Source organism: Achroia grisella, unplaced genomic scaffold, assembly GCF_030625045.1.
Source record: "Achroia grisella isolate CSIRO2021 unplaced genomic scaffold, CSIRO_AGI_Agris_v1 utg474, whole genome shotgun sequence".
Classification (NCBI taxonomy): Eukaryota; Metazoa; Arthropoda; class Insecta; order Lepidoptera; family Pyralidae; genus Achroia; species Achroia grisella.
In genome coordinates, this window is record NW_026712878.1 from 2,023,867 (window position 1) to 2,040,001 (window position 16,135).

The 16,135-nt window shown below is 30.7% G+C and overlaps 1 protein-coding gene across 1 annotated transcript; it reads right to left on the minus strand.

Moving 5' to 3' along the window:
• Window positions 1-626: 626 nt before the first annotated feature.
• LOC131845547 (uncharacterized) lies at window positions 627-13,736 on the minus strand. The gene is made up of 3 exons (XM_059194617.1): window positions 13,448-13,736; window positions 10,634-10,746; window positions 627-1,471 (listed from the first exon to the last, which is right to left on the minus strand). Exons 1-3 carry the CDS (start codon window positions 13,734-13,736, stop codon window positions 1,280-1,282), a joined length of 594 nt encoding a protein of 197 aa, XP_059050600.1. The 3' UTR covers window positions 627-1,279.
• Window positions 13,737-16,135: the final 2,399 nt, after the last annotated feature.

Below are 16,135 nucleotides of genomic sequence, written 5' to 3' on the forward strand. Positions count from 1 at the left end.
ATTTTTTTAACAAGCTGCTCTTTCTAATAATCAGTTGCAAGCCTCGCTTATAGTACGTGAACATCACGTCAACATGTGATGACTGTGATATTCATGTCATGTCATGTCATGCACTAAGATGAACTAAGATGTTATGCCTATATATATAAAATACATTATGCCTCTGCATAATGTATTTTGTATATATCACCGTCTGATCAGCCCAATTCTGCCTGCGTTACATTTTCAGTTTTAGCAACATTTTTATCGCAGCTCCACTCATATTGATTGTAGTGTGATTATGTAGTCTTCTTCAATAAATATGCTATCAAATATTAAAAGAATATTCAAAGTCGGAATTATAGTACCTTAAATTACCCCAAAACATCCAAATTTCCAAATTTCACCTCTAACTTTAATATAGATTATTTTAACCATTCACATATGTACATCCATACATTGTCAAGTACTAAAATGTTTTATCTCATAAAACCATTTCATGCTAGCCACTGTTACATGTATTGACGTCATAACTCTATTAGTGTCCTAGATTACATTTAGATGTATAGAAATAATGTAATTGAAATAAATACAATCAATTTAAATAAATTCGTTTAATAAATATTCAAAATAAATTATTCGTTCGTTTAAATCGCATTTTGTAACGAGCATAAATAAATTATTTACAATAAATTACTTAACTAACGTTAGTCTAATAGTCATACTGTATTGGGCAGATAGAGAAATATCCCGAGAATAGTTAAAACGATCAACTGGTAGATGGAGGATTGAGTTTTTGCTGCTGACAATAATGAGTACAATATTTCTAAGAACTGTTGCAATAAATTAAAATAGTACATACTTTCTTTTATTTTAGCCTTTACTAATTAGTGTGAGTAAAGTCGTTACTTAGTAGACTTTTATAGAGGATTTTAATTTAATTATACATAAAAATGTTTGTTGTTTCTTTATAATTGCTACTCATGTCTAATATTTCGGTAATAATTACGTTCTCACAGATGAGAATTCATAATAATTTCACTCGATTACACACTATTTAGTTCGAGCAAAAAAAAAATGCCCGCGTAAAAATATTATTGTTTAATTTTACTACAATTTTCCGCTTTTACTGTTTTAATTTCCGCAACACTTTCCAACAAAACATTGTACTATTTTTATTTCAAAGTATTACTCTATTACTGTGTGCCAGTCAGTTAAATTTCGATATTTATTTGGTATACTGACTTCCCGGTTAGACTAAGCGACTAATAAAATTATTGTCACTTCCGTTCTTCAATATCTACGACATTTTCTGTGCGTATTGTGACCATCCTTGATAGGGCAATGGCGTATCCAGATCCCGTCTCCTTCTGTGGTGACCGTGGTGACCAGCGTAGATGACTTGGTGGTCGTCGTGGTCATCATGAGACGCCAATTTCTTAACTCCGACGATGGCTGAGAGCAACAGTGCCATTGCAGATACGGCCAGAGCCTGTTTAAATGATAAAAATATGTTAATTTAAAGAAATTATATTATTATTATTATATTCTAACTGAGCGCGCTATATCCTAGGTACAAATATGTTAGTTTAAAGAAATTGTGAATTGAAAATGTTATTGTTATATTATGGGTGAAAACGCTACATTCTAAGTCTTGCCATTATTTTTCATAAGAAGATCAAACGCAAACCCATTTGTAATAAACAAATAGACATTTCCAACTTCAGGACTAGAGAATTAACTTAATTAATATTGACTTTAATAAGACATTAGAATCAAAGTTTCGGTAAATTAACTCCGAATTTTTCATAGTAAATGAAGGTTCTGAACCTACTATTTTCAATGTTCGAGTTTACTTCTTGGATGAAGTTCCAGTTCAGTTTCTTGATTTTTTAATTGCTGGATATAGAATGATCGCTGGCTCCGACCAGTGAAAGATGTTAGGATGAGCATGAGTATTGTTAGTTGTACCATTGTGGCTAATTAACCAGGAGATAACATGGATGGACTGCGAGGAGGTCGACTTGACATGGTATATTGCTATCAATGTGACCACTAAAATACTAGATATCCTTGGATAACTGAACTAAACGGATATTATAACAATTACTGACACGCGAGCTAGCGTGTTATGTGTATTTGTACGGAAAAAATCCAGGAACAGACAATGTGTATCTACAGAATAATAGTTCATTGGCCATACTACGTCATTGCGTGATGAAGGCGAAAATAATCAAGTAGGTTGCAAAGTTATTATCCTCATTAGTGCATTAACTATAATTGGTTGATAATATTTAAAAAAAATATATTTCACTTTGATGCAATATCGACGGCTTTGATGAACTGGTGGCACACCGCTTTTGTTCCATTGATCGCGGGCTTGATTTAAACACTTGTAATCATGGGTATAATTAACTTGGGTGTTATCTTCTATTTAGATTCTTACAAGAAAAATGCATTTAAGAATTTCTATCAGTTTATCTAGAACCTATAACACAAGCTCTGCTTATAGCTGGATGGTGCTGTGTAAATTGTCCATGTTTATTATTTTTATATACTAACGAAATGTTGTTAATATTTAAGACTAAGCGACTAACCTCACGAGACAATATGTCATAAAATAAGAAAACAGCTTGACCGATTAGATATCAAATCTAATTGTATTTGTATGGAATTGTGTATACGCCTACGATAAAAGTGTAGTATAGCTCAAGTAAATTTATCACTATGGTTGAGTTTGGTAATGCCCACTGCCCTAAACTATCGCCACCAGAGTTGTGAGAGAATGCTAACGCGACTTCGGTACTCTGGCAAGGGCGCTCGTATATACTCAATATGTTTTTTTAATGGGTAAGAATACCACACGCCTCCTTGTCACCCCAGTGATGGGGGGACGGTTTTTTGAAGACGTTGCACACGATAAAAAAATCATTCAGTTTGAGAGCGATCTTCCATTCACCACCCTTCTGTAGGCGCTTTTACCAAGAAAAATATAATCCACGTAGGTTGATGGTCAGAACTGCGTATAAAGCCGTCATTTATGTTTTGACGAGCAATCCGTTTAGAGCTCTTAAGTTAAGGATTCAACACTGTCTTAGTTCCACTATAATAAACAAACATCATCATCAAATCCTGTCACTTATTACGTTTACGTTCCGCTTACGATGTCACGTAATTTAACTTTTACGACGCCATATTGATGTTTATTGTCATTGTACGTGATGTCACTGTGGGGTGATTAGGTTCATTTACATGGCGTGCTTGCTGGAGTGTCATTAAATCAACATTTGTCCCATCGGTACCATTCGACGAATGTTCACAACCTAAATAATTGGATGTAGCATAGCACTGACTAAGATAATTTATGTCTAGATACCAGAATTATCGAGACTATTTTAATTATCTACAGTTGTATAGAAAATAACCTAGAATATATATTTACATAATGTAAGACTAAATTCCAGCTGCTGTCTGTTCGCTTATATCTTTTAAATCACGCAACGGATTTTAATGCAGCTTTCAGCAATAGATAGACTGATTCAAGGAAGTTTTATATGTATCATACGTACGTGTTATACTATAGTACAAGCCACGAAATTCAAAGATTTGAAATGTATCCGTGCTGCGAAGCCGGGAGGGGTCGCTAGTGTTTAATTAAGGGTTATTAAGATTGAAACCGCTTCATTGGGCTCACTAAAATATGGTCGAGCGCAGTGATTAGCTGATCCGTCATACTCGTGAACGAGTGCTGCTGGTAGTGACTGCTCTGCTCTGATTACAACAACTGATTTAATATTTTTTAATTACTTAACTAGTAGATTGGTATTGAATATTTTGATTCTAGTGTTAGTTGACTCAAAAGTGGAAAGTTACAACAATTATTTAATAAAGCAACACGGAAATTTCTTGCTCGATCTTCTAGTGATGAGTAAAGTTTCTGAATCAACAGTAGATGGAAAAAAGAAGTGCTTGTATTTAAGTTCATTTGAATAAATAATTTCCCATTCTAATTTATTCTAATTTCTTTATGATAAATTTAAAGTCAACCGTGCCGTTCTATTCAGAAAGATGTAGCAGTAGAGAACTGACAAGAAACCCAATGGTTGAAATAATTTTAATAAGAGTTGCCTATTCTGATTCCAAAAATAACTTTCAATACCTTTTATTCATTTTGATAACCAATAATTGTAGGTAATCTTTCCTGAAAATCATTTCCATAAAACCTATAAATAAATTGTAATAATTTTCATTGGCCAATTTTAGAAAATTTTACAACGTAATAAAAAAAACTATGTTATACATAGGTATAATATTGTATATGTACATTTATATTTAGTCTACAAATAGACACGTAATACATTTTTTTTTTATTTGTTTAGGAACATATGTTCCTAGGACAAGTACATACTTGTCCGCACTTTATTGCCGCTATTTCACGAGAGATTTTCTGGAAGTAATTACACACAAATACATATACATTTTATCATTCCTTCATGTCTTTATCTACTACCGTTGTATAAGAATAAAGAAAACATAAAAAAATGTTTACTTATTTATTGAACGATTTTTAATTACGGAAAGGTTCTCTCATTATAACAAACTATTATTATCAATAATAATGCAATCAATAACCAAAAATTAAAACAGTTACTAATTTCAGCAACACCAAAGAAACCCTCAACTATCGTCCAAATGTTATCACAAACAAACCAGTAGGTTGACCCGTGACTAAGATATACTAGAGTTGAAATATAAGGAGTTCATAAATTATATTATCGTATATTAATAATTGAGAGAAAAAACTTTGTTCCCCTTTTTACTAAAATTATGAGAACAGAGGAGCATAAAATTTCTCACTTCTAGTTTATGTATATAGAAGGAGTGTAAAAAGGTAATATATTTTTTTAATTATGCTTAATATATACATTAAATAAATAAAAAAAAAAACATTACACAATGTTTGTAATGTTTCAAAGACTATTCTATAGTTCTTTGACGATAGAACATTAATAATATTCAATCTTATAATTTAAATATTTCGACCATTGGGCGATCACTAGTCATAGTAAATGTCGCGTTTATATAATGTGCACAAATGTAATATTACAGTCAAAATTAAATATTTGCTGTATTCATAACATTGCCTTACGTCACTGCATCACTCACGTTTTCTATGCAGTTTATATGACACGTGCATAGTATTGCGCATACGTCATAACATATTAATACATCATTACGAGAACTCAAGTTCCCAGTTACAAACATTAGATAACTTTGTTTTTGATATAACTGGTTTCTGGAATAAGTTATATGTATGTTTATATCACTTATTCCTTTATATTTATCACTCATCTTTTCCACTTATAAAATTAGTATGTAATTTCCACGTTTGCTGTAAATGTGACTTTAAAGTACTACTACTGACGGTCGGCGATGTCAGGTCTTCTTGGTGGTCGTCGGTAAATAGAAAACTGTTGGCGGCCTACCCGATGGAAAGTGACTGTCGTCTATACATACAACGGACTTAACATCGTACTTCATATAGTCATATCACCACAACTGACTTGACGTTGTACTTCAGTATCTTATTCGTTGCCATATGGGGGACTAATAGGTCACGTCTTGTCATTGTCTTTAACATGCTGTTTTATATAAAACTCCAACTATGAAATTTCTTTCTTAATAGATGAACATCACTCATAATAGTAGTAATTGCATATTAATTTTGTTACGTTTTGTTATCAAAAAGTAGCTTCAGTTTATCAAAACATAAAAGAGATTGCAATAAGGCATCTGACAATTATTGGCAGAGCCAGACTTTGTATAGAGTCGTCTCCGTTGAGTTTTTATGCTGCATTTCGGTTTAAGAGACGGCAATGAAATTTATAATTCTCAGTAATGCCTTTTTCCTTCTGTTTTGTGTTTCTTTTCCTTTATTTTTATTTTAAATCGATTGTGAATGTCATCTATCTAAGCATCTACCGAATATTTTTTTTTATACATAACTCTTTATAGCATCTTTAAAAAAAATACAGAACAAAACAATATTTATGGTATGTAGATACAAAAGGCGGTCTTATCGCTTAAAGCTTAACAATTTATTTCAAATTTCAGGGTACAAATTTATAGTATTTTAATCCTACGGAATGGCAAAGCAAGAGGGGCAAAGTAAGTCATTCGGTGGCGTCATATCTGTTATTTCAGTCAAGCAGCTTATTTTGTAGGCTATATTCTGGTTTGAATCGTCAGATATGAGAATTACAGTGAATCGAGTCCTGATCATATAATTTCACAGAAATGCCCAAGTAATAATGATGTATCAAGTAGTGATGATATCGTAGTACTGTTTATGTATAAGACGACGATTGTCATTTACCATAGAAGAGCCGTCAGCTTATCTGCCATTAAAATTAAGTAAAATAAACAAACAATATACATAACGTAAATACATAACATTTATAACCTCTAAAATCTCGATAGACCCATTGTTATAACGTTGTTAACATTTATTACAGTAATAAATCAATCAGAATCGCTTGTCTTCGGTTATTTTATTTTATTATGTTGTTATAAAACACTACAATGACGAGAATATGTATGTGTATATACACATACATATTGTATATATATACAATTAGGAAAAATCATGGTATTTTACCACATTTTATTTGTTTTTATTGAGGTTCTGCTATTTTGGTAGCGTTTCAAACGCCATAATCACGAGTAAACAGAAGATCAGCGGGTAGAAGACAAATATTTTTTTATGGACAGACATACTGGTCTACTTCACAAACCAAGATATATGTATAAATAATGATCGTATTTTATTTTACATATATATATATATATATATATATATACTTTTATATATGTTATATGTATGTATATAATAAAATATATATGTTTTCAAACACATATATATTTTATTATGTCACGTGTAATATTTTTAATAAACTATAGTTTGAACCGTAACCGCATCACGTCGAACATTTATCCAAATGGCATTAAAAAAATTAAATTTTCGGAAATCGACATTGCGGTTTTAGCAATAGCGAACTTTATTTCCGCAAGAAATTTAAAAATGTCATACTTTTTTTGCAATACAATATAAAAAAAATAATTTAACAAAGTCTAATAAAAAATATACATATATTCGAAATCTATATAGAATCAAAACCCATGATCCATTGTTCAAGAAGTGGTCTACAGCTGCAGTGATAGCAATAAAAAGCATAAAGGATGAGACAGCGGGAATGCGAGTGGCTGAGCTATTCAATATGGTTAGAAGAAAAAATATTTTTATACTAAAGAAATCTTGCTAATTTTATAATACACTATTTACCATGTATACCGCGGCTTAGCCCATATGAAATATTACTCGTTAAATGTGGATTTCTATAACTGAATGAATTTTTAATTGTGTTGCGTGAATGTTATTTTTTATATAAGTATAAGGCATTGGATGCGAGCAGCGCAGCACCGATCGTCGTGGAGATCTTTGGGGAGGCCTTTATTCAGCAGTGGACGTTTTCCGGGCTGACATGATGATGATTATAAGCAGCTGACCCGCACAACTCCACTAAGTCATATTTTCCGAGTTTTTACAATATTTTTTATTGCAACTTTGTTCATATTAGTCGTAGAGTGATATTATATAAACATAGCCTTTTACGGTGAATAGGTAATACAAAATAAAATGCTTAAAACGAATTCTCAAAAACGAATCTTTAGTACCCGCCGGATATTATCACAAACCTCTTTATAATATTGAAAAAAATAATGTAAATATAGTTTGAAATAGCCTTATTTTGGTGTCTGTACGTACGTGATTCATATACCATTTCACTTTGTCACGGAGACCGAACAACGGGGACTGTCTGCACAATTATTCACTTTTACCAATTAGCTAGATACAGTCTCTCATTCCAACACTGAGCTGGCTTTACGATCTTGTGAATCGGTGTTATGTTAATAATCAATAATAGTAACCGCTATTATATCTTCATTAATCCAGTTTCTTCATTTAGTATTTCTGCCTTGACATCGCAAAACTATTGAGAGTCAACGCAGTATATCTTCTTCCACTAATCCCTACACTCTTTTTATATATTATCTATATTTTTTCCGATCGTGCTCTTACTTTTCATTCATTTATTTATATTAAATACTTTCTATTTTTTTCTAAAATAAAAATTAGTTATACTAAATCTACAATATAGATATTGTATCCACTAGAAATATCCACTAGAAATTAAATAGATTTAATTTCTAGTGGATAATAAGCATAATAAAAACTGTTAATTATCATAATAACAATATTTTATTTATTTATCAGAATATGGTATGAACAATGATGATAATTATATATTATAGATTTCATTATGTTCTACTGTTTTCGGCGTACAAAGAATAATTCAGTAATTCAAGCACCAAAAGAAAAACATCATAAAATTTCAATCTATAATTCATCATAACTGTTCATTTAAGAAGTTTTTAGATAATCTGCTTTTTTTTACATGCTGTGTTCACCTATTAGTAATTGTACATTTAGATCCCAGATGTCTTAATGATAAATAATATGATAACGTATGAAGGATACCACGAGATCACATGATAACGTGATGTCCGTGGTACTAGGCATGTATATATGCAACAGTTATTAACAGGTGTGCTCGTGTTTGCCATTTCAGTTACGAAAAAAACAATTTTGTGGTTGCGAAAATACCATAAAAAAAATTACCCGTCCATGTACTCATCATAAACATATCATCCGAAAGTAATATGTAAATGGCAGTGAAATCCGTACCAAGTATAAAAAAATAGAAAAATGTTTAGAAAAAGCAGATGAATAAACACACAACTTTCTTTCATGCAATTTATGCATTGGATGGCATGATGATGACGTTTCAGATAAGACTCCACGCCGAAGTAGCCGTTATGTAAAGTCTTACACTTATTTCATGATCACAATAATTGCAATATATAGCAGAAAGTTGCATTTCCCATTCTACTCTGACATCGACATGCAATTTGAATCTGAGTAAACAATGAATATTAGTAAAAAAAAGGTAAAAGATTTTGTTTCCGTCATCACTAAAAATGTAAAATAAAATGAAATCAATTTTATAAATTGTCTTGGCACATTTTATTTTTGGTATTATTATCAAACATTTTAATTTATTTTTACTTTTAGATGTATTTATAATAATTTTACAATATAATAAATTAACAACACACACATGGCCCCTGTTTACAGGGTGTAGCAATTTGATAGATGACACATTTCATATTACTATCACAATAAAGAAAAGGGCTAAATTAATCTTAATAAAATTTGAAATAGAGTCCACTTTAGCATCCCCTTAGCTTCTACAGATTACCTGTTAATATTTAAATCATACGTATATAATTAAATCTTTACATAGTATGAAATAAAATCACAGTCGCTGTCTGTTCGCTTATATGTTGTAAATTACGATACGTATATTAATGCAGGTTTCAGCAATAGATAGAGCTATTCAAGAGGAAGGCATATATGTATAATACATGCGTATTGTAGTATAGAACAAGTCGAGATATTCAAAGATTTATAATGCATCTCTGCGAAACCGGGACTGGTCGCTCTTGTGTAATAAATAACTATTTCAGCATCTTGGGCTACCCGCTGTAGTGGATCTAGAACATTCTAAACTAATGACGAAAAAAGGTAAAATAAAACAAAAATTTAGAAAGCGAAAGTGAAACAGACTTTATACGTTACATTGTCATAATTTATTTTCTTAGTAATTGCGTGAATGTACTTGTAGAATGTATTTGTTGAATTTCATAATTGTTGCGGTTAAACCAGCCTATTAAATTCCATTTTCCGTATAAAAAATAGAGAAGTCACAAATTAATGTAGCACACAATATAAATTAAAAACTTAAATTGCTGTATTAAACTAATAATGTATACGAAAGTAATAAAACTAATTACGTAAGAAGTAGTTAACGAGTGATTATCTACTAACATCGATACGATCGTTAAAATGATCACGAACAACTTGACTTCGAAATGATCTATATAGTAAATTAATTCGATATCTTTAGATGTGAATCCGACTGATCAAAATGCCTATGAAGAGGCATTTTGATAATTAGGTAATTAGTAAAATTCATACTAATTAATTGTATTGATCGAGTGACAATTCTGTTGTTATTACAGCTAGTGCAATTTTTGTAAAAAGTATAAGAATATATAAATATCAATAGTAATATGGTAGTGAGTATGACGAATGGATAGATGAGATTTTGGATGAAACTTTACAGTAATATAACTAATACATCAGAAGAACACATAGGCTATATATTTCATGCGGGTGAAGTCGAGGACACAGCTGTTAATTAATAAGTAATAAAATAGTAAATGATACATATAATAATGTATGAGCGTAACATGTGATAAATATGGTGTGAAGCACTAATACTATGTCAGTGGTGCATAGTTCAATAATACATATACATAATACTAACGACTAATACAAAGACTAGCCTTTTAGAAAATGGACTTTAAAAGTCTAAATTTCATTACAACGAGTTCTATAAATTAACTATTAAAAATGTAGGATTTACTATAACGTGGTTGGCGTTTATTGCTAAAAGAATTTAAACCTTACCTTCATAGTGAGAAGACCCAGTCCACCAAGGCCGGCAGCACCTACAGCCTTCGCGAACATCATGCCGAGGAGAGCTATGCCTCCACCACCACCACCTTTGCCTCGTCCGGTCGCTATAAAAAAACAAATGTTTAACGGGTATCCTGATGTACTCTGATTTGCAAAGATACATATATATTAAAAAATTGATTAAATATTTTTTTTAACTTTAAGACTAGCATGTTTTTTTGTTTTAAAACAATGAACGATTCCAAGACTTTGAATACAAGTATTTCTGGGTCGCTTGAATGTTGTAATTAAATTAACATGATAAAGAGGTTATAATATTTTGTTTTTAATTAATAAATCTATAAAATACTTAACCAATAAAATGGGACGATATAGGTATTCGAACTTTTAAGAACTAAACTGTGAACAACTGAATAAATTTCGCCGCATGCTGTCAATTTTTTGGGACACATTCCATTTTCAAATTTGTACTAGTATACAGCATTATAGCATGCTCCATTTGCACCAATATTAGCCTGACTTATAGCTATGACCATACATAATTGTTGCAAATCATTTCTGATAATAATAACATTTATTTGCAATGATATTGTCATTTAATCACTGAAGTGTTTGGAGATTTAACTTATCATAACTATATACGTGTGGAATAGATTTATATGAATGAACATATTTATAATTAGATGTGCTGATTCATAGATCTTCAAACCTGACAATGTGTTCAAACATTGGAAGCTATATTTGGCGCTCAGATTAAATTAGAGAGTTGTATATTTGATTAATAAATGTTTAGTTGTATCGACTAAGTTGTATAAAATAGCGTGTTAAATAGTAGTTATGTACATTTAATATTGCATTTCATAAATATGTTAATGTTTTATTGTTACCATTCTAGGAATAATTTCAATATCTAGTGCTATGCTTTAATGTACAACCGCAAACTTTCTCATTTCTTTTAGAATACATAACTAGGATTAAGCATTTATTGTATTGGTTGGTGACTATGATAAATATTTTAAACTCCAAGATCTATTAAACCATATGCATACATTATAAAATAAGATGCTGCTGATATTAGTTCAATACTTTATTCAAACATATTTAGTCGTTGAGTATTGCATTGAAAAAAATTGATGAATGTGAAAAAAATAGTATATTTTTAAATGAAATACCCTTTTTCTATTATTAGTTAAATAAAGAAAGTTTATCTGGGTAACCTCACATTATATTCAGTAGGACTCAATAAACAAGTGAAATATTTTCTTTTTAAACAATAACGGGTAATATTATGCAAATATATTAAGAATATAATAATATATGAAATTATATCTAAAACGAATTCTTAAAAAGCAAAATTAACGTTATAAAAACTTTATGAAACATATAAACGCATCTACTTCTACGCAAAATTAAAACATTTTTATATTAAAATAAATACATTTTCTATAGTAAAAGTTGTATATATTTACTATTAATATTTATTATTTATTAAGGCTTTAAATTTCCGTATAAATTTGAGAATTGAAGGCATAGATAAATTTGTATTCATTTGTGGAAATAAAATAATATTTTTGTGTATACTCATTACGATAGTAGAGCGGTTTAGCACACCACTTTATTTCTGTTGGTAGCTTCGATTCTTGCGCAATAAAAATATATGTATTGCTTCATGTATTATAAATATGATTGTTTTAGTCTGAAAATATGTATATGCCAGTGTTGGAATTGTACCAAAGGGATTATTTTATAATACCAATATAAATTTACATGCAATTACGAAACTTGGTAAATTCAAAGTAGATACTTAATTCTATGGCATTTATAAAAAGCAGTCAGACACATTTAATAGAATCTGTAGTCTGTAGAGCACCGGAAGGTCTTCCGGAGTAGAGAGTCCGTACAAATGGTTGAATATATAAAGCATTATTCTAGACATTTCCGAGACATTCAAATCTGGGAATATCCAGATTTTCTCTTCACAGCATGCCCATAAAAAGAAATGTGCCCATCAATAGATATAAAGAAATAATCTTATTTCAAATTAACTTAAAATAAGCACTTTTGAGTTGTTTGTATTTTACATTTGTATTTTGAATCTACCTCTCATTCGGAATGCAGACTCGTTACAAGAAAAATAAGTAAGAGACTTGCGTATTGTTCTTTTAAATAAATGTTTAGAAATACAATAAAGAAAGTAGTCAGTACTTTCTTCATTATTTTAAATTAAGGAAATAATCAACCTAGAAACTTATGAACTTAATCTGATTTTAAAAAATCAGTAAATTTAATTTGAATACTTATAATAAAAGAGTAGACTGAAATAGCATTTACAAAACGGTGACAATATATATTCGTTCATAATATTATCATATGTATTTATTGGTTTGCATGGTGTTAATAAAGTAAATTATAAATGTGTGTACAGAAATAACTGTATTTTTACACAAATTTATAATTAAACTAATTTAACCTTCCACTGATACCCGTTATGTATGTCGAATTTATGATAATTATAATCATAAATTCTATACTAAACAACTGACAGAAATACTACATTGTTTTTATTCAAATAGAAAATTACTTAATTTATCTACATACAAAACAGCCGATATTACAAAAAATGATATTCATACAAATATTCATCAATACAAATATTTTTATGTCGCGGGATATGAACCTGCGATTGTGATGTGAAAGATGTGTTTTAAACCGATGTACCATCATGGTCATCGATCAGTGAAGGGGAACCTACGTGTATGATGCATTATGACTTTATTGTTTTATATAAAGTAATTGTTGACTTACCCGAGTTTTCTTTGCTCGATTCATCCACAGTCTTCAAAGATTCCGCCAAGACCCTCGTCAGCTTGTCCTTCTCGATCAAGTTCGGCAATCGGACATGCAATTCATGTCCTTGCAAGAACTTCGCCATCCGAAACAATACCGAATTCTCCCCGAACGATCTACCTTCATCTTCCAAACTATTCACTGGTATACTAACTAACTTCACACCATCTGCCAATTGCAGGTCACCATCCAAGAACCCTCCCAGGACGGAAGTGGTGAAGACTAAGAAAACCACCAGCCGAAACATTTTCTAAAGAAAGTCACTAGAGCAATAAGACAGAAAGGGAGATATAAGTGCTTTTATAGTGATAGCTTTCAAAAAAATGAACAAGAGTCCGCGCGATGGCTTTGCTGTGCGCTCAGTAAGTGGAAAAAATGTGGTCCATTCTGCAAGGCGTTCGAATGTAATTATGTTCGTAATCTAACGCAGATGTTAAGATATCATTTTAATAGCACAGAACTAAAATGATTAAGTTTTTATCAATAATTTTATTTTTTGATATATGTGCTATTTACATATGAGGACGTCCGTGTCCGTTGTGCTATTCATGTTACTATATAAGTAATGGTTGTCACTTTCTACTAGATTAGCCATTAACGTATTCGCAATTTCAGTTTCATCAAAAATGTAGAAGAATAATTATTATAACTATTTAAATTTCTTTAAGACAAGTAAACAGTATAAAGATATTTTATGTAGGAAGGAGAAAAATAGAGTAAACTAACCTATATTCACAAATTTAATAGGAACTAACCACGATGGTTTCTTGACAATCATATGTATAACAATAAAGGGTATTCAATATTGAAATAAGTCACCATTAATATAACACTTGTATTTTTTGTCTTTATAGTAATACAGCAACTATAATAGTTGCAGAATAACACTGCTCAAGACCGCGGCATTGAAACTACCTTGAAAATAAGAGTAAAACAATAGTTTACACTTACAGATATCTAACTAAACTAACTAGAAGAGACTCAGTAAGGGAGCTAACCTAATCATATTAATATTTACGTGCACTCATTTCCTAAAGTATTATTTAATATTAAAGAAATATGTATGGAAAGAATGTTTATAATGAACATTAACTTAATATAAACATTTTTAAATAGTATTTTTTTTTAGCTTTCAGAATACTGATTCCTACATTAAATTATTGATGTATAATAATTAATTATTATGATATGCTTGATGCATAATTATTAAATGATATATTTTATTTTCAATCCTTTTATTTACATATATATAACTGCTTGATTTTAAAACAACAGTATGTAAGTACCAAATAACTCCTCAAACGGTAACAAATGAATTCACCACCAAAGACAGTGCTCAGTATTTTGAATAATGTTGTTAGTATAAGGTTGTTGTTTTTGTATAGCAGGTTGTATTACTAGCTCGCTTTCTAGAACAGAGGGCATTCGACAATACTGGCTACCAAGAACAAAACGTGTGGTCACTTAAATTAAAAGAAAAAAGAGATAATTTCAAAATTAGAACAATTACAGGAAGCACGCTCCGAAAAAAAAAATTATACAACTGTTATTAATTAATCTATATACTATTGAGTATATAGCCATTAAACCATACTATATAATGGGATGTTCCTTAACAAAGGATAGTGAGTTTGGTGTTACTTTGCTGTACTTTCGTTCATGTCGGAGTGTGGAAAACGTTCTTAATAGGCGAATTTGTTCTTTCCTTTCTGTTTTAAAATACAGTCTATCTTAGTGTAGATACATAATACAACACCTTCACAAAAAAAAAAGTGTTTCAGTGAGGTTTATTTAGCGTCATTTCCATTAAACTCTATGTTCTTGATTTCAGACGGCAAAATAGTGTTCATCGAGCGTTTTACGCCGTCGGCGAGAAGTAAATGTTTGTTTTTCTATTTGCCGCGGCCAACAGGTGAGAGTGTTAGGACCGAAAGTTTTAATCTCATAATAAGGGCCCAAAAAGAACATAACTGCAATGGTGACGATTTGTGGTGAGGTGACAATTAAATTGTTTTAAATGGACGATGCGAACAGATGTTTGTATAATGTAAATCTAATTTATACGATATTGGCTCGTTCCCGCGACTTCTTCTACTTTTAATGAGATAAAAGCTAGATATACAATCTATATTCACCTCTTTTATTAAGATCCGTTCCAACGTTTAATCAAGAAAACAGTCAGACATTTAAATAAAACTACTATAGGTATAACTCAATATTAATAATGGCTATAATATGTGGCCCCATTGCTAGCGAAACACAATAACAGATTTGTTATTATGCATTCCCCTTCGAAATATCGTGTATTTTTGGTAAATTCGCGAAAATGAGTCTATTCAACTGACTTCATGCTCAACCTATCTTCCTCCACTGGTGCCCCGCCAACATACATACACCATAAGCGTAGGCAAGTGCACCATTCCATTATCATTTCTTAAAAATAAGAATGACTTTACATAAGTAAGTTGATACGAGTAATAAACTGATTATTACGTAATGCTGTAAATAACATGTAGTGGTATCTAGTTTAGAAATGTAATAAAGAAATAACTGCAGCTAGGTCATCTTTGTATTGTAAGTTCATTTTATATGAAGTGCACACACAGCACAGCTCAAACCGCAAACCACTCTCCATGCGGAAAGTGT